General features: G+C 39.7%; 1 protein-coding gene and 1 long non-coding RNA gene across 3 annotated transcripts; one reads left to right on the top strand and one right to left on the bottom strand.

Moving 5' to 3' along the window:
- Nucleotides 1-774: 774 nt before the first annotated feature.
- On the bottom strand, nucleotides 775-14,890 carry LOC6646580 (homeotic protein spalt-major). Its single transcript, XM_047010698.1, has 7 exons — nucleotides 14,370-14,890; nucleotides 5,074-7,798; nucleotides 4,434-4,621; nucleotides 2,239-2,485; nucleotides 1,948-2,180; nucleotides 1,679-1,882; nucleotides 775-1,550 (listed from the first exon to the last, which is right to left on the bottom strand). The coding sequence occupies exons 2-7, from the start codon at nucleotides 7,712-7,714 to the stop codon at nucleotides 1,173-1,175; spliced, it is 3,891 nt and encodes a 1,296-aa protein (XP_046866654.1). The 5' UTR covers nucleotides 7,715-7,798; nucleotides 14,370-14,890; the 3' UTR covers nucleotides 775-1,172.
- Nucleotides 8,606-10,780, top strand: LOC124460225. Of its 2 annotated transcripts, XR_006954159.1 has the most exons (3): nucleotides 8,606-9,500; nucleotides 9,563-10,465; nucleotides 10,522-10,780. It is a non-coding gene; the product is annotated as an uncharacterized LOC124460225 (long non-coding RNA). The 2 variants fall into 2 exon arrangements; XR_006954160.1 differs by having other exon boundaries at nucleotides 9,563-10,780.
- Nucleotides 14,891-22,783: the final 7,893 nt, after the last annotated feature.

Here is a 22,783-nt window from a genome sequence, read left to right as displayed (position 1 = left end):
ATATAAAACGGACTAAAAATAGTTTAGACACAATTAAAATATACTTCTTCTATTAACAAAAAACTCTATATATATATATATGTACATCTAAGGACACAAAAAAAAAAGTTTGTAGGTCAAAATTTCGAATGCTTTCTCTGCCAGTAAATCCAAAAATAAATAGAAATATATAATGAAATCCACAACTAATTCGGATTGTCTGACACTTGCCTAAATCCGAAATATCTTGTCATATTTTGCAAAAGAACGATAGAAGGGAACTACTTATAATACGCCGACGACATCAAGTTGTTGCGGTCTAGAAATTATTATTTGTTACATCGTCTCTATGTATATATGTATGTGTGTACATATAGTATAAAAGTCTGCCAACAAAAAAATGACAAGAGCATAATTAAACCAAAAATATTTTGCCACGGCATTTGCCTTCTTACAAGAGACAAAAGGCAAAATATTTTATTTTGATTTTTGTTTTTTTTGATATTTATAATATAGTATCTTTTTGGTTGGGGGATACTAAAGCAGAGGCAACATCTGTTTGGTCTGGGGCAAAGAGGGCGGATCATGATATATGGGATACGCGTGGCATGAACACTTACCCAAATGCCAATTTGCCTGAATTTATTGAACTCCATTCGGTTGGTTTTTTTGTCTCTGTGGAATGTCCCTTACTTCCCGGAAAAGAAATGTCAAAGAGTTTTTTTGGTTTGCAATTTTTATGCCGCGTTTATTATTTTTGATCATTCCATTCTTGATTCTTTTTTGTGTTTTTTTTTTTGTTTTTTTTTTATATATGCAACTACCACAGTTTTATGTTACGTGTATGTTTTATTTTTTTATAGATATTTCTATAGATAGCCATAAAATTAATCAAGGGGAACTTCGATCTGCAGTTCTCAATTGTTGAGTTCTCTATTCCCCTCAATACCCCTTCGTTTTCGCAACGTTTTGTTTTTTTTTTTACAACTTATCCACTAAACTTAATGCATTTAAATGCCTTGAAGATCGTACTCTCTCTTTTTCTTTCTATATTTAAATATAGACACAAAGGATATATTCGTATATTCTATGTATATATAGATGTGTGTGTGTGTGTTTGCTAGATCAAGCTTAGGGTTATGCTCACGATATGTACTCCACAAAAACCATGTGTCTCAACCACATTGTGATTGCTACTTCTCACCAACTACTTCGTCATGCGACTCTGATTCTTCAACATCTTCTGGACGATTTGTCAGATTTTCATCATCCACATTGCTGCTGTCCCGATCTGCATTATCATTTTGATTATTCTCCGATTTGATGCGACTGAGTGGATGCCAAATAGGCCCAACTCCAATATCATCTTCCCTTGCAGGAGGACTTTGCATGGGTTCGGGTGTGGGGGACTTGCTGCTGCTGCGTCGCTCCAGATTATAGGGTTGCTGACCGCCAGCTGCTCCCAGGAAGCCAGGGAAAGCCAGCAGACCAGGTGGATAGGGGTATTTAGAACCATTTGAAAAATGAGGTGGCGGTATATTGGCAAAAGCTCCTGGGCTTAGTTCACCAGGCTGCAACAAGACAATGCAAAGAAAGACTTTCAAGATTAGCTCATATGCAAGCTAATGAATGCAAATTCTTTTCCTGAGATAACAATTATATCCATCGTATAACCGCACGTTCAAGGGATGGTTCTTACCTTTGGAGGCAGTCCATTGAAAAAAGGCGGCAGGTAGGGAAAAAAAATCTCAGGTCGTCGCTGCATAAACTCTTGTTCGACCGCCTGTCCAGCACTACCGGGTCCACAAGGTCCGCCAGGACCTCCACGCATAGGCAACTCCAGGGACATGCGTCGACCGCGCCTCGAGGTGGGATTCGTCCACATGTGGGTGCCCATATGTACCTGAAATTGAAATGGAATTGTTGCGCTGCCCTCTTTCTAGAGTTAAAGCAATGTATTTCGCCCACCTTGAGATTGCCCTTGGTTGTGAAGGCTTTTTGGCAGACATTGCATTGAAAGGGTTTATCGCCCGTGTGAGTCCTCATGTGAATCTGCAGAGCTGAACTAGAACTAAAGTTTCGCCGACAAACATGACAAAAGTGTTTATTATTCACAGGAGGATCGAGGCTAGAAGTGGGTGGACCAGCAGACATGAGGGCCTGCTGAAAATCCAAGGGACTTGCTGGAAAGCGATGGGCATCTGTAAAAACAGAGAATGAAGAAGCGTCTCAAAGGGGAAGGGAAGTGGAATATCGTACGTAATTGCATTTTCATTAAGGATTGTTCGGCATCAGCTGCCTCCTGATTGTAGCTAGATCCTGAACCAGAGCCAGCTGCTCCTCCATCACAACCACCTTCATCGCTTTGGATTGGATCCTGTTCGAGCTCCTCCTTAACTGGGTTGGGTGTGGGAGTATCCTCTCGCGACTTAGCCGATTCCGACAATTTGTCGTTATTTGGAATTGGAAGCGGCTTTTTGGCAAACAGATTTGGATTGAGAGTAAGCTGAAAGTGTAGATAAAAATAATATATAGAAATGATTTGTCTCTCCCCCATCCATCCCTCAGGGGCGCTAATTTCTTTTGCATTTCCAATTTAATGTGCCGTTCATGTCACACTTGTCAGACTCGTGCGCGCCTCTTAATAATCTTATTTTTAACAGAAGCAAACCAAAAACATAATTTACAATTTAAAATTTACAATTTACAATGTGGTGTGTTCTAGTAACATGCCCAACGCGTGTAATAATGCCAACTAATTATCTTTAGAACAGACAAAGCCGCCCGGTCTCTCACAGAGAAAATCATCATCAACATCATCTCATCTCATATTTTTATGGCAAAACAATTGTTTCTGGGGGTCGTGTGCTTGTCCCTTTGGGATGTGCAGACGCGACAAACAAAAGATTAAATAATTTTGCATAAAGCGTAGCATAATTTATTTGCATTGAATGCATGGCACACACCGCCACCGATCCGGCACCAGGCAACGACATCACCAGCCATCCTCTTAGTACTCTAGTCGAATTCACTCGCCCTGGACTACAGTCGTCTCCACAGCAGGCTCGATCCGATCCGACCATCTCGTAAATTTCGCATCATCATAATGCATTCTCGTAATTACTTAAAATTTTTGAATCATTTAGAAATTTCCTCCGCTCCGTTCGTCTGATGTAGATCATCAACAATGTGTTAAGCGAGCGAAAACGGCTACATAGATAGTCAAGACCAGAAAGGAATACTGAGACACGAAGATAGCAAATGAAGAAGGGCTTGGGGGATGGTCCTCATGATTACTGGCTAAAAATGTTATGACATATTACGCTGCAAACAAAGATAAAACCAGGAGCGGATCAGGACTAAACTGAAAATATTCTAAAGATAAAAATCGAATAGGTATAATTTGCCATTTAATAGCGTTTATTTAAAAATGGATTTCAATTATCGTTTCTTTTTTTTTTTTTGCCAAAATTATAAAGGTGAAAAGAAATTTTCCTATATTACTAAGACAGGCTTACGAATACCCACAAGATACAAAATTTTAATGATCTGAAGAAAAGTCTTTAAGAAGGTTTATTTCACTACTGTGCGTTTCGAATTTTAAATTTGTGGATTTTGGAAATACTCCAAGAATGTAAAATATAATGAACGATGTCATTAGTCATAGAACACAATGCCACATAGTGCGTCAGCCAGAACATGTTGAGATGAGACAACAGTTGGAATTGCCCAGTGGTTCTTCAGCAGCAAAAATAAAAATATATTTATTAATGCGCTGCATTTTGTACTTAAAGTAAAAACGCACTTTAATGAATAATTGGCATAGCTAGCTATCTGACAACACTAAAAGAACTAGTGTATAATCTGAGACCGAAGTGAACACAGAACACTTAAAGCTGAGGCTTTGGCGGGGGTCACCGTGCGGAACGTCTCAGCAATTAAGGCAAAACTATGCTCACAACTTGCCCACAATTTCTTCATAATAATGGCAAAGAATCGTCGTCGTCGTCGTCGTCGTCGTCGTCTTGGTTGTGAGATGAGCGAACAATTAATAATGTGCTCATAATTTGTATGGAGAGGGGTATCGTCTCTATGATGGCCATAAACGTGAATTGTTGCCCAGTTTCCCTCACCTTATATGGCGAACCATTGAGCGAGCCAAACAACTAACCGGCCCGAACCCGTGGAACATTTTAATTAATGAGGCTGAATCCGAGTAACTCTTAAAGGAATGACGATGAGTCGATTTCAATGTCAGCTGGCATTAGCTCTTACCATTGCGAAATTGAATCATATGAAAGTGGATTGAAGTAATACGCAATGAGGTAACTAGTTTGTTGGACTTTATATAAGACTTTAATATAATTGGGAAACTAATGAATTCCCGCGAAAAACAAGAATAATCGGTGGACTTTGTGTGTAATATTGATAGTTAAGGCATGAGAGATACTCACCTTGGCCCCGTGATAGGGTGATCCAGATGTTTCGTTACAGGCCGAACGATTTGTTCCCGTTCCGTTTCCTGTTCCCATTCCTGATGAAATTTCTTTGGCATGTTCACTCTGCAGATGATTCTCCAATGCTGCCAAATTGGGCAACATTTTGAAGCATAAATTGCACACATTTGGAGGCGGATGCAGACCTACCCAAACACACAATGAAACGGCAATAGGTCAGAGATCAAGATCATTCATACCACAAATACTCGTATATGCATAGATGAATGTATTTAATTTGCGCCTCGTGCTGTACGATATTTTTCAATATGGCAATAAATTTCCATATGCTTTCAATGTTGTGACATAATGAAATGAAAAATAAAGAGAGCGAACGTCAAAGGCGTCTTTTGTCGCCGAAATGTAGCTAAATTTATAAATAAGATGCGGAATTTAAAGGCGAACTGCGATCTGCCAACAGGGAACTGGGAGGAGAATGGGAATGGGATGGATCGAGAATGCTTTGTCTTGGTCCAATTGAATTATGTAGCTAGCAGATTTATAGCTATACCCACAGACTTGAGTGGGTCAAAGGTGACAGACAAAGGGGCTTTGTCATCTGTCACCAGTTGGAGAGAAGAGATGTGGAGTAACTTACCCATAAATCCAAGAGGGCCGAATGGCAGCAACGGGAATTTGGCATGCATTTCCTCGCGAGCAGCGGCCATGAGCAGAAGATTTGGTGGCATGGGCAGGCCAAGCATAGCTCCACCACCTCCTCCTGTTCCAGAACCAGCTGAGGTTCCTCCACTTCCGTTAGCCCCACCAAACAGACGTGGTGAAGATAGATCCATGGCGGGCATTTCATTAGTGACCAGATCGGGATTAGATCGCTCATCGCTAGGCTCACCGCGTCTCTCTTTTTCTTTATCGAGCGGCAGAGGGGTGGCAGTGGCAATGCTCGAATTATCTCGCGAATCGTCTGTACTGTCCATAGTCATAAATTCATCAAAATCTCCTCCTTGCGATGATTCTGATCGCTGACCCGAATGATCCGAAATGGTGGTTGAGAAATCCAAAGTATCTGAAGTTCCCAATGACTTTTGGGAATTTTGATCTTCCATTGCCAAAGCTGACATATCGTTTTGTCCAGGAACAAGTCCTGCTCCTCCTGCTACCCCACCATCATCTAAAGTATGGATTCTTATGTGTTGTTGCAATATGATGCCATTTGAAAACTTTTGATGGCATACGGGGCACTTAAATTGACTTCTCATTGGTGGTTTGATCTTGTGAATGCTCATATGAGCCTTTAGATTACCCTTTGTGGCAAAAGCTCGTCCGCAGATTTTGCAACGGAAGGGTCTTTCGCCTGTGTGGGTGCGGATATGCATTTGCAGCGAACTACGGCAGGACATGACCTTCTGGCAAAAAATGCACTGATTGGGATCGGTTAACTTATTCTCAATGTTGTCCACCAACTGTTGCAGTTTGGAGGTCTCTGAGGTCTTATCAATCTCAATTAGATCCTCCCAGGATTTGTCAATAATGCGTTCCATTTGGGCTAGAGAGTACTCAGCAGGCGCCTCACGACTAGATCGTCGCACTATCTTTGCAGCGGCGGCCATATGAAGATCCAAATCTCCAACTTGAAGATGAGGGTGAAGATCGCCACCTCCGGGCGGAGTATTTGGAGTGGAGTGCCGTTTGCGAAGGCTATTCCCATTTCGTCGGCTAAGAGATGGTGACTTGGGTATCAATTCTGCCTTTTCTGGTACACTTTCCGTTTTTTCTGTGTGACATTTGGGTGACTTTACTACCAGCTCAACGGGGGAAACGGATTTTTCTTTCTCTCGAAATGGTTTACTCAAATCCTCAGCCTGCTGCATTGGCTCCTCAATCCCGCGCATTTCTTCCATTTCTTGCTCTTTCTCAGGCTCGATCTTCTCCTTTTCTTTCTCCTTGTCCTGTTCGTCCTGGTGCTGTAACGGCTCCCTTTCATTTGTTTGCTCTACGGGAGGCGGCATAGGAGGAACAAAGGGCAGACGCATACTTAGGTGTTCCACAGATGGAGGAGGCGGTGGAGGCAATCCTTGTGCTATGCCTCCTGGACCAACTCCATTGACCACTACTGGCGGCATAAGCATAGGTGGAAAGATCTGTGTATGCCGCTGATAATGAACCTTTAGATTGCCCTTGGTGGTGAATTTACTGCCACAAACGTTGCAATGAAAAGGACGCTCTCCAGTGTGTGATCGCAAGTGAATCTGCAGGGCTGAGTAGCTGCCAAAGATTTTGCCGCAATATTTGCAGCGATGTTTGAATATCTCGCCTCGGCTCTGAGCCTCTTTCGAGGCATATTCCGAGTACTCCTCTTGCATTTGGGCAGCATGTAGACTTTGCGAAGCAGAATCCAAAACCTCTTCGGTGCGACGTTGCAACATTTCCAGGCAATTGGGTTCATTCGGTGCCGGGGGAGGATCATGATTAGTTATTATACTCGATGCTAGACTCGAACTAATGTCGCACATTAAAGGGGCGATCATTTGGCTGTTATCACGCTCGCCTGTACCTGTTCCTTTTCCTACTACTCCTCCATCTACATCTGCCTTATCAGTCTTTGAACTCTCCTCGTCATCTTTATCAATTAACCTCTCCTTATTAACTTTCTCATCTAATGCCAAGCCGTTGACTTTTGGAGTTTCCTCTGGCTGGTGATTCTCCTCCTGTTCGTTATCCTCTTGCTCTTCATTCCGTGTGTCATCTTCCTCATCTCGCTCATCCTGCTGCCGGGAAAGGATGCCTCCTGCTCGCTTCAATTGACTCTGTAGATGCTGGATGAGCTGCAGCTGCATCAGATGCTGCCTCTGCACATTGAATATAGTAGACTGGACCATGGCCAGATCGTTGGCATGAGTTGTAGCCGCAAATTGGGCCACTGCCACTTTGGTATGTTGTAAAGCTTCCAAGGCCACATGCCCGCTCGAGGCCAAACGATTTCCTGAAATCACCGACAGATCCAAGGCCTCATTACTGTTGTCCATAGGCTCCTCTGATGCGGAGGCGGATGCCTCCGCCATCTCTGGCGAGTCCATTTCCAGCTCATCATCATCTGGCGTTGTTGACTGCTGGACACTTGCATTATTATTACTATCTGCATCCAGCTCCTTGGCCAAGAGGCTATCGCCGTCGGTCCCTCCACCACCACCTGAGGCGGAGACAGAGCCAGAGCCCGTGACCGAGCCACCTCCACTCTTTGGGCCACGATAATTAATGCGATTGCGAAATATTGAACACATAATATTATCCTCTGCCGGATCGGTAGCTTAGCCAGATCGGGTGGCCACCGATCTCACAATGGCGGCTGCTTCATGGACAAGACTCTGCGAATGAGAACAAGATGAGATGGTAAGATGGAGATGAAGTTAGAGATGGAATCAGACCGAAGTCACCACGTAAGGAGTCAGCAGCCCCTTTTGTGCCAGACTTTATGATAAATTTATTTTTGAATATATGAATAGAGCCAGGCAATGGCGCAATTTTTGAGGCGTTGAATAATTGAGTAACCCCCGCCCAGCCGAGACCTGGCCAAACCAGGTCCAGTGGTTGCATATTATTAGGCGCGTATAACTTAATTTCAGCCTGGACTGGACTCTGGCTTTGGATTGGCCTGCCCGATCCCAAAACAGCGTTCAATTTTTGCATGAGCCATCCGCATGGGCCTGTGTTCTGTGTAATTTATTGATATATTTCATTTGGAATCACTCAGCATAACTTTTGGATTTTGTTTTTGATTTCATGCGATTTATTCGAGCTATAGCTAATTTAACATCTCCCTCCAATCGCCTCACCAACCACCCTCCCCCGCCTTCCTACATCAATCAAAAAATTTGTGAAACTCTGACTGTGGGTCACTTGTGTCGTAAGACACGGAAATGCTCCAACGGGTCTCTGACCAGAAAGCACCTAACATACATATAACAACACTCTGCCGTAATCTCGAGAGTTGAAGAACCTTAATGATGTAAGAACAACAATTTCTTTTCAATGAACGCAATGGAATATCATTCTAGGATGACATTCTTGCCAGGCTCCAGTCCATAATAACTCTTAAACCATATTTTCCGGAACGATTGTTTTTATTTTGTTTTATATGTTATTTTTTTACAAATCCTTCCAAAAAACTGAACTGTTGAAATAAAATTAAAATCCAGAAATTTCAAAATTAACAAAAACAGTAAGCATTTTTAAAGCAAGTAAATGCATTGTGAATAAGATATTTTTTCTCATTTGTACCTTGTTTGAATTATGAACATGGTTTATGTCCAACTACATTAATTCGAATCTAATTTGGTCAATGACCAAAAGGGAGCAACCATAGAAGCCTAATAGCAATATCGATTTCAACATCATGACTCATGAGGCAACTGGAAAATGCGTCCGCCGGAGATACACGGCATACACGTGAGCTGCGAGATGATAGAGAGAAGAGGCATTACGGCCGATTGCTTTATGATTATTTCCCGGCAATTAAGTGAATTTATTGGCAAAGGTAAACATATACGCACACGCGTCCCATCCCAGACCCGGGCCGCTCCCAGATTGTTGCGATTTGGGATGCTGTTTAACTATATCGATTGGCAATCATCGTCGAGGCGCACACTAGTGCCCTCACCCACACATCGTATAGTATTTCCATCAATGCCTTCGATGATGGCCTTATCCGAAATCAATTTGTTAAATGCAAGACTCAGCAGCAGCTACAGTAGCAGGCATCAGTTTTCTGTTGGGGTCGTTTTCCCATGGCTCCTACTGAACTTCTCTGGGTTGCCTACGAAAGCAAAGTGTTAACCGAAAATGAAGTTAGTTCGCCCGGTGTCAGACCCACACAAAGACCCGTCCAGTTGCTAGCCAGTCAGCCCTTCTAACCCTTGAATGCCTTGGCCACAACTTATTCCACTTGAGCTGATTTTCTTGAGCGATTTACGCACAGCCAAAAACATAAAACTTCCGCAATTGCCCCAACAACCTCAGCAAAGATGCTGGCAGACGCTTAAAGAAGTTAAAGAAGTCTGTCTGTCTAAGGTGAGTGTGGTTAAGAGTGAGAGAGTGTAAATGGAAATTCCTTTTTCTGCCTCTGCTTCTAGCTCCATCCCTTTCATTTCCTTTGTCATCGATGCGCAGCAAAAATAACTACATCGAATGAACTAAACTTCAACTTAAGTTTCCTGTCAGCAGGTGGTCCAACAAACGCACCAAAACGAAGGAACTCTAAGTCTTTTGTATCTAACTAAGCGTTCATCATTTGACTAAATCGTAAATTATGCTTATACATTTGTTCTATTTGCTGGGCGCCGCCATCCCCCAGACCATCCCCACTACCCCTTGGACCCTCGCGAAGTACATTTTACCTCATTCACTGACTTCTCAAGCGGATATTGATCAAAATTTGCTGCAATTTGCTTGATTGATTGATGGGCGCCAGCACTTACTGCATATATGTATGTACAAATGTATGTATATTGTACACTAGCTATATCCGGGAGAATCTTTCTGAATGAAATGAAACTCACGGTCTGCAAACATAAACACTTTGTGTGAATGAAGCAAAACATGGAAGTTTGTTATTCACCATCGATCGATCAAGCAATCGGGAATATGAAAATCAATTTGAGCATCTGTATTATGTCAATTGATGTGAAAAGTTATACAGAAATTCATAGACAGTATTTCAGTTAAACAAATACTACATTTTGATTGGGATCGATGTATCTTATCAATAAATTATAAATGTGTATAATGATGGCTGTTTTCTATATTCTGCGGTTAAAGTTACATTTTTAATAGGCTTGATGCCTTGTTTCTATTCATGATAAATTGTTATCGAAATTTTGGCATTAGGCAATTCAACAGTGAACAGAAATCGGACGAAAAAAAAAAGAAACAGTTTCCCCACCATTTTTGATCCATAAATATGCCAACAAGAGATAAGAAACCCTGGGAGAAGGAAAGGGTGCAAATAGAAGAAAATGAAAGAAAGAAACCGAAATGTAGGAATTGTACGAGACAAATTTATGAGCTTCATTTAAAATATGCCAAGTTTTAGTTCACTTCTGTCTGGGGCGAGTATCCATTTTTCGCTTTTGCGATATCAGGGGCGGCCGGTTTAATGGGGAGGGAAGGAGACATCATCGTGGTTAAAAAGGCGCTTAAAAGTCAAACAGAGCCCACTGCCAGCGACCAATGGCTGAATCGCTGGACGAGTTCCCACTTTCCCGCTATCCAATGTCCGCAGCCTGCCACCCGCCAGCAACTTTACAAAATGTCTGCAAATTTATTAAGTTGAAAAAATTTTATGAGTTGAATTGGTATAATTTTCATATAATTTTTGTGAGAAAGAAACGAAATGGAACGAACCCAGACAGGAAAGAAGGAAGACCATAATGGAGAGGGACGAGGGTCAGTCAACCAGTTGAGCAGAAGCAAAGGCAGACGTAAAGGTTGGAGGCAAGCGCCACACACAAACACAAATGCACACACAATCTCACACCGTTTTCATTAAGTCAGTAAGAGATATATATATATAGAGAGAGAGAGAGAGACAGAGAGAGAAGGAGACATTGTACATTTGTGTGTGAGAAATGCAAATGTCTGCGTGTCGTAGCGGCAGGACAGGCAAGCCAAGTGGCTGGAACGTGTCAGTGTAGGCCGAGGAAGGGGTCGGAGCAGAGAAAGGGGAGACACACACACACACACATTGACAGCGGTCTCCTGGTTTTGGCCTGTAGATGAATTTGTATTGTTTTTGCATTTTGCTTTTGGGGCGCTTTCGGTTTTTATGTCTTTTTTTTTTTTTGGTTGAAAGGAATAATAAAGGAGCCCTGGTGAGGGGAGCGCATGCAGGGAGTAGTAAAGAAGTGGAAGGGGGAAGGGGAAAGAGTTGTTAAGCTGCCATTGCAAACAATTAAAATCATAAGAGACGCACATAAATTATTCATGGCCTAATCTAAAGTGGACAATCTATGCAAAGTACCCAAGCAAAACACACACACACACATATGCTGTAGACACCCCTCTTGCTGGAACTACCCCCTCTATTATCCTCATTCTTTGGGGTTTTTGAGCACTTGCTGTGTGTTTCCCCTTTGTTAGGATCTTCTGCCACCGAACATTTGGGCCATTTTTGATATTTGGCCAATCGTCTGTGAGCTCTTAATCACTCATATTATGTCATTAAATTAAAAATTTAATAGGTATCAATTTTATTCTCTTGTTTTAAAACACAACGCTTCGCATTCTGTGTTCATATATTTAGTGTCCTTCTAATCTTCAGGGCAGGGAACTTAACTTCCTAGATCTATATTAGCCAGCATTGGTTTAATTAATTCCATCAACTGTCTGGCTAAATACAAAAAATTCATGCAGCTTATTGAATTAGCTCACGTTTATTAAAACTCAATTGCAGAATAAAAATGAAAAACAACAATCAAAATCCAACTGAAACATGCAGTAAAATGTCGAACTATTTTCACAAACCGATAGATAGATAGAATACAGATATTTGCAGATTCGCATGTGTGTGGCGTCTCGGCATATTTCTGATACAAAATATTTTTCAAACGCCCCACATTACAAAATATCGCACGAAAATAATAAAAACTTTTGCACCATTTGGCAAAATATTTCGGACACTGACGGCCCAACAACAACAAGCGTAAAAAAAGAATTAAGTACAGCTGATCGAAGTTTCTATACCCTTATATATTACTAACCAATGATGACAAAACACGTGTGTATATATTGGACAATCATATAGAATCAATTCAATAGATTTGTGCATAACTTTATAACAATTTAGACCGGGAGGACCTGTACAAACCTTCTTATGATGTGCATTTATCCCATTAGGTAAGAGTAATCAAAATAAAATGATGAAAAAAGTTAAGGACGGGATATTGAAATGAGCGTTCAGACAACATTTCTGTCATAATACAAAATAGATATGTATATACATTCGAATGCACATATGTATGTAGAAATTTTTGGTTGTGTATTAAAATGAAAATAAATAAATAAATATATTTGTTTGTATATATGTACATAATAAAAACGCAACAAGCAAAAATGAAAAATAGACTTTAGTTGCGAACGAAAAGGAAAACGTTTCAAATATTTTATAAATGAAGAGAAAATGAATTTATTGTCAGCACCCGGCAGCAGTAGCAGCGGCTTGTAGCAGATTGTATAGAGAAATATATATCACTAGAGATTGTCATAAATTCATCAAGACAATAAAGCAATTAGAAATGGGGAGAAACCATGGAAATGGAATGAAAGAAAAAAGCAAAAAAAGAAAAGAAAATACAGCATTAAACTGTCTCAAGTTGCATTTTGTCTGATTGAAGACTAAGCCAACTTATCATCATCGTCATCATCATGTGTATGTGTGTGAGTGTGTATCTACAAGATACTTTTTGTATCTTTGACACGCTGACTTGACACCTGTCATCTTTTCGTTTAACCTCCCCCCACTTACTGTGTCTCCCTTTCTCTGTTTTTCTGTGCTAATTTTATTCTTGACATGCGTCCGATGTTGATTTTTTTTTTTGTGTTTTATTTTGTTTGTTGTAGTCTTGTGTTTTTTTTTTTTTTTTGGGTGTGGGCTGAAGTTACTGGTTGCATAACATGGACACACACATTCATGCACATTGTCGTATCCTCTGGCTCTGAGAGACTTCAGTTGTTGATATGCGTCTCACCTTGGCCATCCCCCAAAGGCTTTTTGTTGTATTGGAGGCCCAAAGTAGTTGTATTAATGTTAACTTTGACATAAGCTTCGACATGCAACTTTAAGTTGTTGTTGTCGTTGTTGCTCTTGCTCTTGCTGTTGATGTTGTAGCTGTTGCTTTGGTTGCATGTCCTCCTTTCGCATAAAGTGTCAAAGTTAAAATAATCGCCACTCACACAACAAGGTAACAGCAACATCAAAAATTTGGGAAAGAAAACCTGGCATTTTGTGCACTTGTTGGCCTAAAAAAAAGCTTTGACTACATTTTGTGGTCATTATATTTGGTTTTAAGTCAAGTATAAATATATATATGTATATGCGTATTATAAGGGTAAATACATAAATATGTGCATCTAAACTAATAATCCAAATTCGATAAACTGAAATTCAGGAGGTTATTAAATATGGTTATCATTAGAAATGGGTTTATTAATAAAGAGGAAATACATTTACAGAACACAAGCTAAAAGTTTAAGAGAATAGCTTAAGTTTATATAATAAGACTGTGACAATTCACTCTTAGTTAGGCTTTACATGGTCTCATGAAACACAATTGAAGAATAAGATATGTATTAACATTCAAAAAAAGCAAATCAAGTATCTACAAGGAAATATTTAAAATTTTAAATTAAGGCAATAACAAACAATTTGGTCGCATTATTTATCATATTCTGTTTCGTTAAACCTATTATTCACGTGTACCCTGCAACACAGACTCGAATCAACTCATTTTGTTCTTTTTTGTTCTATAAAATTTCATTTCGATTAGTATGAATAATATTGATTATTTTGTATTTGCTTTAACTACGTGTTACGTTGGCACATAACAAATTATTAATGCCCAAAAACACATTTTGAGTATTCTTCAATAAGGCATTTGGTTGCAAAACATTCCAGCTTACATATTTTCAATTCAGACTTTAAATTGCAATTTTCAGAAGCTAATGATATTGTGTGCACCTTTCTATTTTCCATATTCACACACTATCAAAATATCTCAGCTATATTGGGTTAATTCTTTACTATCAAACCTTATTTAAATATACGTGCCTATTTTTAGACATTTCATATCAATATTTTCTTAGTTTTATAAGTTGAATTATTTCCTTAAATTTTGTAACAATTTCTTGCTGACTTGTCACTGAAGTTAGTTTTTCTTAACTTACCTTCTCCCTTAGTTCCGTTTGAGTTTTGAGTTATCTCAGTTATCCACTTTGAGTTCTTTTACTGATTTGAAATGAATTGCCGACGGCAAGTTGCCAATCCTTGATAAGGATTTGGAAGAGAGTTCTTTTGTTTGCTTTTTTTTCGTTTTATGGTTTGAATTTGCGTTTGTTGTTTAGTTTCCTATGTATTTATGTGGCATTTCTGTTTCACATTTATTGTTTATTTCTTAAAATGGTCGTCGGCCATTTGCATTTAGATGAATATTTTATGATTAATTAAACACGCGCGACCGCAAAAAAAGCACGAGCGTTTCCCTTTACAGGCCCACACGCCCACGCCCACATATGGTATATGCCCCCGCCCATCACAACGCACTCACACACTCACACACACATACGTAGTGGCACGCACTTACGCACGCTCACGCAGTTAAAGCAACGTCGGCGCTGCTGCAGCTTTTGTTACCGTTAACTGCTGTCCTCTGGCAATTTGGCAATAATAATATTTTTTTTTTTTTGTTTTTTGGTTATATATATTTCTTCTTTTTTTTTTGTATATTTGTGTATATTTTTGTTGTTTTGTGAATGGCAAATTAGCTGGCGGCTGTCGGCTATCGGCTGGCTGGCAGGCGTCTGAGGCTGGCCAAAAGCACTGGCACTGGCACTGCCCTGCCTCGATAGCTGGCTGACTGAACAAAATGACTGAGGAGCTTGGGAGCCGCGGCCGGAGCCACGTTGGTGTCGCTGCTGGCGTCGACGCCGAGAATCAGGCAGGCAAGCTGATAGATGCCAAGCTATGGCCAGGATTACACACGAAGCACACAGGAGCAGCCTTAAAAACAGAACCAGAGCCAGGCGACGTCGACGTCAGAATGTCCTTTATGGATTTTATACTGAACACAAGTTGTACAAGAAGCGCGCGGTCGCGGTCTCTCGCTTGCCCCCTTTCGGCAAAGGCAACGGCAACGGCAACGGCAACAGCAACAGCAACGACAACGACAGCGGCAGCGGCGCACTTTGGCGAACTTCTGCACTTGCCGCGAAATACGACGACGACTGGCAGTACGCAGCAGTACAACGACTACAACAGCAACGAATCGGACACGACGGGCTGCAACTTTGTGGCGCGCAGCTCTGTCCGTGTCCTGCGAGCTGGAGCAATGTGTCTGCTGCCTCTCGTTTGGGGCATTCAGGGTGGCAGTGGCAGTGGCAGTGGCACGGTGGCACTTGTGCAAAAAGCTACCGAGAGCACCACGACGCTGCTCCCCAAGAAGACACATACACAGAGAAAGAGAGAGAGAGAGAGAGAAAGCGGGAAAGAGAAGAGAGAAAAAGCGAGAGGGAAATACAAAGAGTGGCATAACATTTTCGAAATTCAGTTTAACAGCTGGGGAAATAACGTATAAGACTGTTGAGGCCCGAATGTTAGCCACTCCCTCTGCGAGCGTAAACAAAACTCGTTTTACTGTGTGTGAGTACATGTTAGGGGGTGTGTGTGTGTGTGTGTGTGTGCATAAGGGCCAGGGCTCTGGGCCTTCTCACAGGGCTGCTGGCTCTCAATCGGCTGCCGGCTGCTTTCGTGTTAGTGTGCGAGACGGCTGAGCGCAAGGGAAAAAATAAAATGAGCCAACAACAACTAACATCATCATCTTCGGCAGCAGCAGCGATTTTTATATATGCGCAGCGGATCGACCGGTCGACAAATAAATAAAACGCATAGCAAATTATGACAACTTTAGGCGGAGCATCGAAGGCGACGTCGCTGCTGTTGTTGCTGCTGCTCCTTTGGTACGCCTTTCATTCTTTTTTCTCGTCCTTGTTGGCTGCTGCTGCCGCTGCTGCTTCTGCATCTCAATCATATTTCTCTTCGCCGAGTGTCTATGTGCCTTTGTGTGTTTGTGTGTGTGCGTGTCTGTGTGTGTGTGCTTGTATGTTTCCTTTATTTATCCATATTTCCTTTATGCCAGCTTTTTTCTCATGCCACTCATCCTACGAACAGCGTGACCTCCTCTTTTACCCGCCGAATGTCCTTTCCCGTTCATTCCTTGTCTTCGATACAAAGACTTAGGAATTACCGACGGAACTTTGCTTAAATAAGGAGTAAGCCAATTTTACTAGTTTTGATAGTGAAATCATTGGATGAATCTAAAATACCTGAAATTGCCCATACCAACATGATGGCGAACGAATAAATATTAAATTCGTTCGACATTTAGAAATTTGTATAATAAATTAACTTTGTTTTAAGACTTAAAGTCCCTCTAACTTTGACAGATAACTTTAGCTGGATAAGGATTCTCTATATTTCTGTTGACTTATTTCTTAATATCAGCTGATCAAGCATATATATATACATTAAGAGGTCGGAAACGTGTTGTTCTCTACGTTTTTAATGTTTGTAATATTTAAATTTTATAAATTTTATAAATTTACAAATTTTATAACTAAATTTAAATATTCTTACAAAAATATGTATACCATCAATTGAATTTCATTTCATTTCAATTGAATGCACTCTGTTAATGGGAACAGTAACCCTCTGATCCTTATGTATCTGTCATCCTACCCATATATGTTCAAATATATGTACATATACATATGCAAGCATATATTTAATATGTAGGTATATAGGGATATAATCTAGGCGACACATCTGCTCAATGCTTACGCTTATGAATTACTAAAAAACGAAAAACTGAAATTTACAAAATGGATTCGTGTTGAATAAAAAATGAAATGATAACAAACAAACCATCACAATAAACCTACAACACAAACAATACAAACTCAACCCAGCGCAACCCTCTTGAAATCATAGTCGAACCCCCGTCCCTGGGATAAACCACATAGATACCTATACCAACACACAGACATACACAAATATACTTACATCTATGTACATAAATATACATGTATGTATGTATATAGTTTATATCAAATAATAACTAACCCTTTTCTGTCATTTGGTAAATTAGTAAACTGTACCAAACTTATTTTCAATTGCATTTGCTTGTCAACTGTCAAAATCAAAAAAAAGATCGGGTAAAAAATATAGAGAGAGAAAGAGAAAGAGAGATGGCAGCAACCACCATCATCAAAGACATAGAGTCTACGGGTCTCTCTTTTATTTCCTAGACACAATGTCGTTTATCATTCCGATTCTTAAGGCCTAAAATCCCAAAGACCCCGAACGAAGCAATGGCGGACCAAATCTCAGATGCATCGGAGCGAGACAACAAGTGGTATTTCTATGCAAATCAGTTTGAAATAAAACTCGTTTTCCACAATTTTGATGACGCCGATTTGTCTCCTACAATCATAAAAACCGTTCATGAAAACTTCTCCAAGAGACACAGAAATATCAAAAGGAAAGTCCGACCCAGCAAAACATAATTAAAGTCGGAATAAATTATTACACACATTTTGTGGTAAATGCGACAAATATTTCGAACCCAACCCAGAGCCCCAAAACTGTGGTCGAACATCTCTTATAATTTCCTGATAAGCAAACGTGAGAAGGTTAAGGTTATGATGCCCAAAAAAAGAGGTAAAGGTCGGCGGGATCTAAAAGTTTTCATTTAGAGTTTCCTTTTACTTTACATAAATGAAAAATATTATAAGATGTAGAAGAAAAATCCATAAACCATTTGAAGATTGGAAAACTAATTTCAGTTTTTGTATTAATGGAAATCAATTTGGTAATTTTGAAGAAAAACGATGAACGGAAATCGTGTTTACAATCTAAAAATAATAAAGAAGCATACATTTGTAAGTATATTCTCTAAAAAAATTGTAAATATTGTTTAATTGTGTTAAAAAAAAATGTCGCTTAAGCGGTGTACTCTTTAAACTATCACTTCTTATTCAAATACAATCATGTTCTGTTTAATTGATCGTAAATATATTCAGCTATTACCAATTTCTCACTCTCTGACTCATTAGACATTATTAAAAGCCATTCTCTTGGATCACAATTCTTAAAAATGTATTTATTCGATTTGAAAAATCGTTTATTACCTACCTCCCCACACGAAAAGCAAAGTAGCTAATAAAAATCGAAATGCACGTCGGTCATTTGATCTAATATCACGTTCTGACTGGTTAAAATTAAAATAAAATAAAAGAAAATCCCCAATTTTACTTACCTTTATATCTTATGTTTGTTGTTTTTTTTTTCTGTTTGCTGTGAAATAAGCCGAAATTGAAATTAAAATTAAACTAAAACCCAGAAGAGGAAAAAAAGGGTTTCAGAACATAAAATTAAGTACATGCAGTCTAGGCGAATTCGGTGGGTTTCTAACGAGGGTATGAGGTTCCTCTGTGTGGGTTGAATGAGTTTTTGATTTGTCTTGTCACATGGCTGTGATTTATGTTTACGATGACAATTGGGAAAATTGAAATAAACTTTTCTTGTATTTCTTTTAAAATTCTCTTATTTATTTATTTGCTTTTACCTTAAGTTTTGTATTTAATATGTATGTACATATATATGTTACAAAATAAATTAAATTTCCTAACACAAATGTAGGCGAAAATATTTAAATAAGAGTTGACCTTGCGCCCGGTCGATGGGCGGGATTTTGGGTTGGGCGGTTTTTGGCTGGTTGGCTGACTGGCTGGCTGGCTGGCTGGCTGGGACTCTGGGCCATTTGCTCGATTGCGTTTAATCGATTTCTTTGTAAACTCGAAACCCAATGTCAACAGCCTCACGACATACACACACACACAAACACAGAGACACAGACACCGTCGGATCTACATAGCAATTCGGAGGACACAAATAAACAAATTCAACTTTGGCAAGGAAAGGCCAAAAAAGGAGCAAAAACTTTGGGAGCAAAATTTGCTTTTTTGGTACTCGAAGCGAGCGAGAGAAAAACATTTACACACTTAAACGAAGCAAACGAAGCAAGCATTTGAGGCAAGTAGCACAAAAATAACCTAAAAGAAAAACTAAAGAAATTTCTAGTGCAGCAGTAAGGTCCTTACTTCCTCGTGAAAATGGAGCTGAAGCTGAGGCAGGCAAAGCCAGTTAAAGGGAAGACACTTCGGCAATTCTTCAAAGCGAAGAAGCCTTTTTTGCTGAAAGGTAAATAAGCAACAGTTGTACATATATACATCCATACATACATCCATACATACATACATAGCGAGATATTTATTATGTATACATACGTAAGTAGGCAGACATTTCTGTGTCCTTGCCGCGACTATAAACTGTGTGAATAGCAACTTGAATTTCTTTTTGGCGGAATCTATTGATTGAGCAGCCACAAGTAACAATTTTTGTCACCACAAGACTCATAATTCAACTTTGCGGCAACCATTGGCAATTAACACGCCCTCTTCACTAGGCCTCCACCAATAGGCCCATCACCTCCTAATGTTGCCTTCTCCTTCTGCATTCAAAATACTTAATGGCAAATTTATGTGGCGTTGCATTTTCCTCTAATGAAAATGGAATTCATAAAATAAAACATCATAAATACTTAAAATCTTATACTTAAGAGGAGATGGAGAACCACTATTCGTATAGTGGGAAGGGGAGACTCGTGCCAGCCATATGTTGCCAAACAGATGCTTTTAGAAACGTTTTTCAACGAATGGAATTCGAAAACTGTATTCTTATAGTACAATATTTCTATGAGCCAGAACAAATGATTTCACAAAATTCGTAATTGGAAAATAAAAATTTATGGCAAAACAAAAATACAAATTTTTTATGAAAAATTTTAATTTAGTTTCGATTTTTCCGACTGTTTAAATTATGTAAAAACAATCTTGTAAGTTTGCGGAACTTTGATAATAAATGCTGATAAAAACTTCATTCGTCGTTGTGAAGAGTAAGAATGAAAAATATATAGATTTCTATTCACAATTGACTTTGTCCAAATTCATTTATATAGCCAGATTTTAAATTTGCGTATACATTTATTTGAATTCGATATAAGTTTATGTTGAGAAAAAGTTAAATAGTAACCACAAGTGATATAATTAAATTAAACTTTTGCTTCAATTTTGCAGCTGTTGAAAATTTAATGACAATTGTTGCATTTAAATGCTGGCCCCATTTAGCCGGCTCCTTCCTGTTCGGACGACGAGGCCAAAAGCACCGACAAAATCGATAAACGAGAAAGGGGAGAGAGGGAGGCTAGATTCACCCCCGCACATCCAAAAATAGACATGTCTCTGTTGTTGCCTTTCCTTTCGCTATGTGTGTGTGTGTGTGTGTCTCCGAATGTGTATTTTTTTGGTGACGCGTTTGGTCTCCAGCAACAACGTGAACAAGATATATTAGCCGGGTTTCATTAGAAGGCATGGGAAGGGCATGATAGGGCTACGACTCGGGTTGTGCGTCGTTGGAGTTACGTTTCCCCATTTCGTGGGCGTTGTCCTATGTCCTGGTCCTTGTCCTGACGCTGGTGGTATCCAGTCTCAATTGGGTGACTACATCCTAGGCTCTTTCTGCATATGTGTGGGACCTTCTGTCTGTCTGTGACAATTTCCGCTCGTTTTCGCTGTCGTCCTTGCCAAAAAAACAAGCCAAAAGGGGAACTAACCAGCAGAAGCAATTCAGCTAACTTTCCATTCATTCCCTTTGCTCACCTTCCACCCGCTAGACTGTCTGTGCTTTTTGTCATCATCGTCTCGCAGTTTCACTTTTTGTTGTTTTGTTGCCCAGTGTTTTCCTCAAATTTCCAGTGCGTTTCCAAGAACAACTAAAAAAAAACATGAACTGCAAATGAAACTGAGAGCAACAAATTGAATAGAAAAACGAACAAAAACAAAACAAAACACCACACAAAACTGCGGGCATTTTTATGTTAATCAGGTCAATGGCATGCCATGCCCTTATTCTCCACTCTCCCGCCCCGCTCGCCATACAACACACTTGAAATGGCCAGCAAATTTGGGCCAACAAATAGCTCCAAACATTCCCCCTCAAAAAGTAGAAAAGGAAAACCATTTTACTTAAAATTTAACAAAGTAGAACATGGTCTTTAAAATTGATTCCGTTTTGTTCGTGAAACATTTTGTCAACCTTGATGAAAGAGGGTAAATGAAATGACAGGGCTACACTCTTGATCGTAATATTTATTTAGGTAACAGAAACATACAACACACTTATATCTTTCATTGTCCTTGGGTTGTCATCATCTGATCCTGTTATGGGATCGCATCGAAATCGTTTTAAGAAGGGATCACATGAAAAGTTCCCATATAAGTAGGTTTTTCATTTGGAACTATTAGAAGATTACAGACATAGTGGTACTAAATAACAAGTTTCCCATAACTACATAAATTTAGTTTAGTCCTGACTTCTAACACATTCAACTAAAGACTTATCGAGGTATGCTCATTGCTTATTGATGCCTTACCAAATGCTAAACGACATCAAAATTATATTTCACGCTTTAATTAAAAATCGAAAATTGAAATGGCCATAAAAAAATGTTTGTTAACCACTATAACCGCATCTGTTAATGTCTGAACGTAACCCCAGACGGAGCTTGGAAGGGAATGGTTTCATATGGTTGGTTGGTTGAATGGAAGGGAGCGCCGATGTCGATGACGACTGTGTGCAATGAAGTGAAGCTCGAACTGAAAATTTGTAGACGAATAAATAATATCGATACCAAGGGAAAGAGAGAGAGAGAGAGCGGTCGAGAGAAGAGACTCGGATCAATTTTTGTTGTTGCTGTTGGCCTTTATCAAATTTTGATAAAAGCCGCGCCAATAAATTAAATGTATAAATTCATTTAATGAATTTTACTTTTATTGTTTCAACTGTTCATTGCGCCAGATGACGAGTATGTGTGTGTGAGTCAGTGTGTAGGTGGTGCATATTAAAAAACCATCAGCGTGTCAATATGTAATTTGTGTCGTCGACATTGTTTCTGACAAAACTCCATTGCAAATAGACTATAAATTAAATATCAATAAAGAGAGGTTGGCCCATATGGCATCATCGACATCATCCTCACAATTCTGTAGATATAGATCTAAGGAAAATCCCCGAAAACCGTATTGACAAACATTGAAGTTTCAGTCCTCCATCGTGTATTGCTGCAGAATCTCTACACATTAGTCACAGTAGCCGAAAGGCAAACAACAATTGTTAAGGACTCTTCAGTCGTGGAAAAGTTAGCTAAAAGTGCCTTGCTCTCGATCCCAGCAGCAACAGCAGCTCAAATCGTGTGCAATCAACCGCAATTTCTTAAACAAAAGCGAAAGACCTGAAGCGGATGGATGAGCTGCTGTTTGTGCAACCTAATGAAATTTCTTGAAGGATCACTGCCCTGAGGTGGAGAGAAGGAGAAGAAGAAGGGGAAGGATCTTATTGTGAACAATAAAAAAAATTTGTCAACCGTTGCTTGAATTCATTAAGCCGGTTCTGGGTCTCGATCTGGATC

The sequence above is a fragment of the Drosophila willistoni genome (genome assembly GCF_018902025.1).
Source record: "Drosophila willistoni isolate 14030-0811.24 chromosome 2R unlocalized genomic scaffold, UCI_dwil_1.1 Seg167, whole genome shotgun sequence".
Classification (NCBI taxonomy): domain Eukaryota; kingdom Metazoa; phylum Arthropoda; class Insecta; order Diptera; family Drosophilidae; genus Drosophila; species Drosophila willistoni.
Note: the sequence above shows the minus strand (reverse complement) of the source record. Positions and strands in the feature narration are given on the sequence as shown.

What these genes read in the sequence shown, in the direction of transcription:
- LOC6646580 (XM_047010698.1), bottom strand. Translation starts at nt 7,714, where the DNA reads ATGTGTTCAATATTTCGCAATCGCATTAATTATCGTGGCCCAAAGAGT. An exon ending in CGGCCCTCTTGGATTTATGG is followed by an intron (nt 4,622 to 5,073) that starts GTAAGTTACTCC and finishes GTGTTTGGGTAG; the next exon opens with GTCTGCATCCGCCTCCAAAT. An exon ending in CTTAATGAAAATGCAATTAC is followed by an intron (nt 2,181 to 2,238) that starts GTACGATATTCC and finishes CTGTTTTTACAG; the next exon opens with ATGCCCATCGCTTTCCAGCA.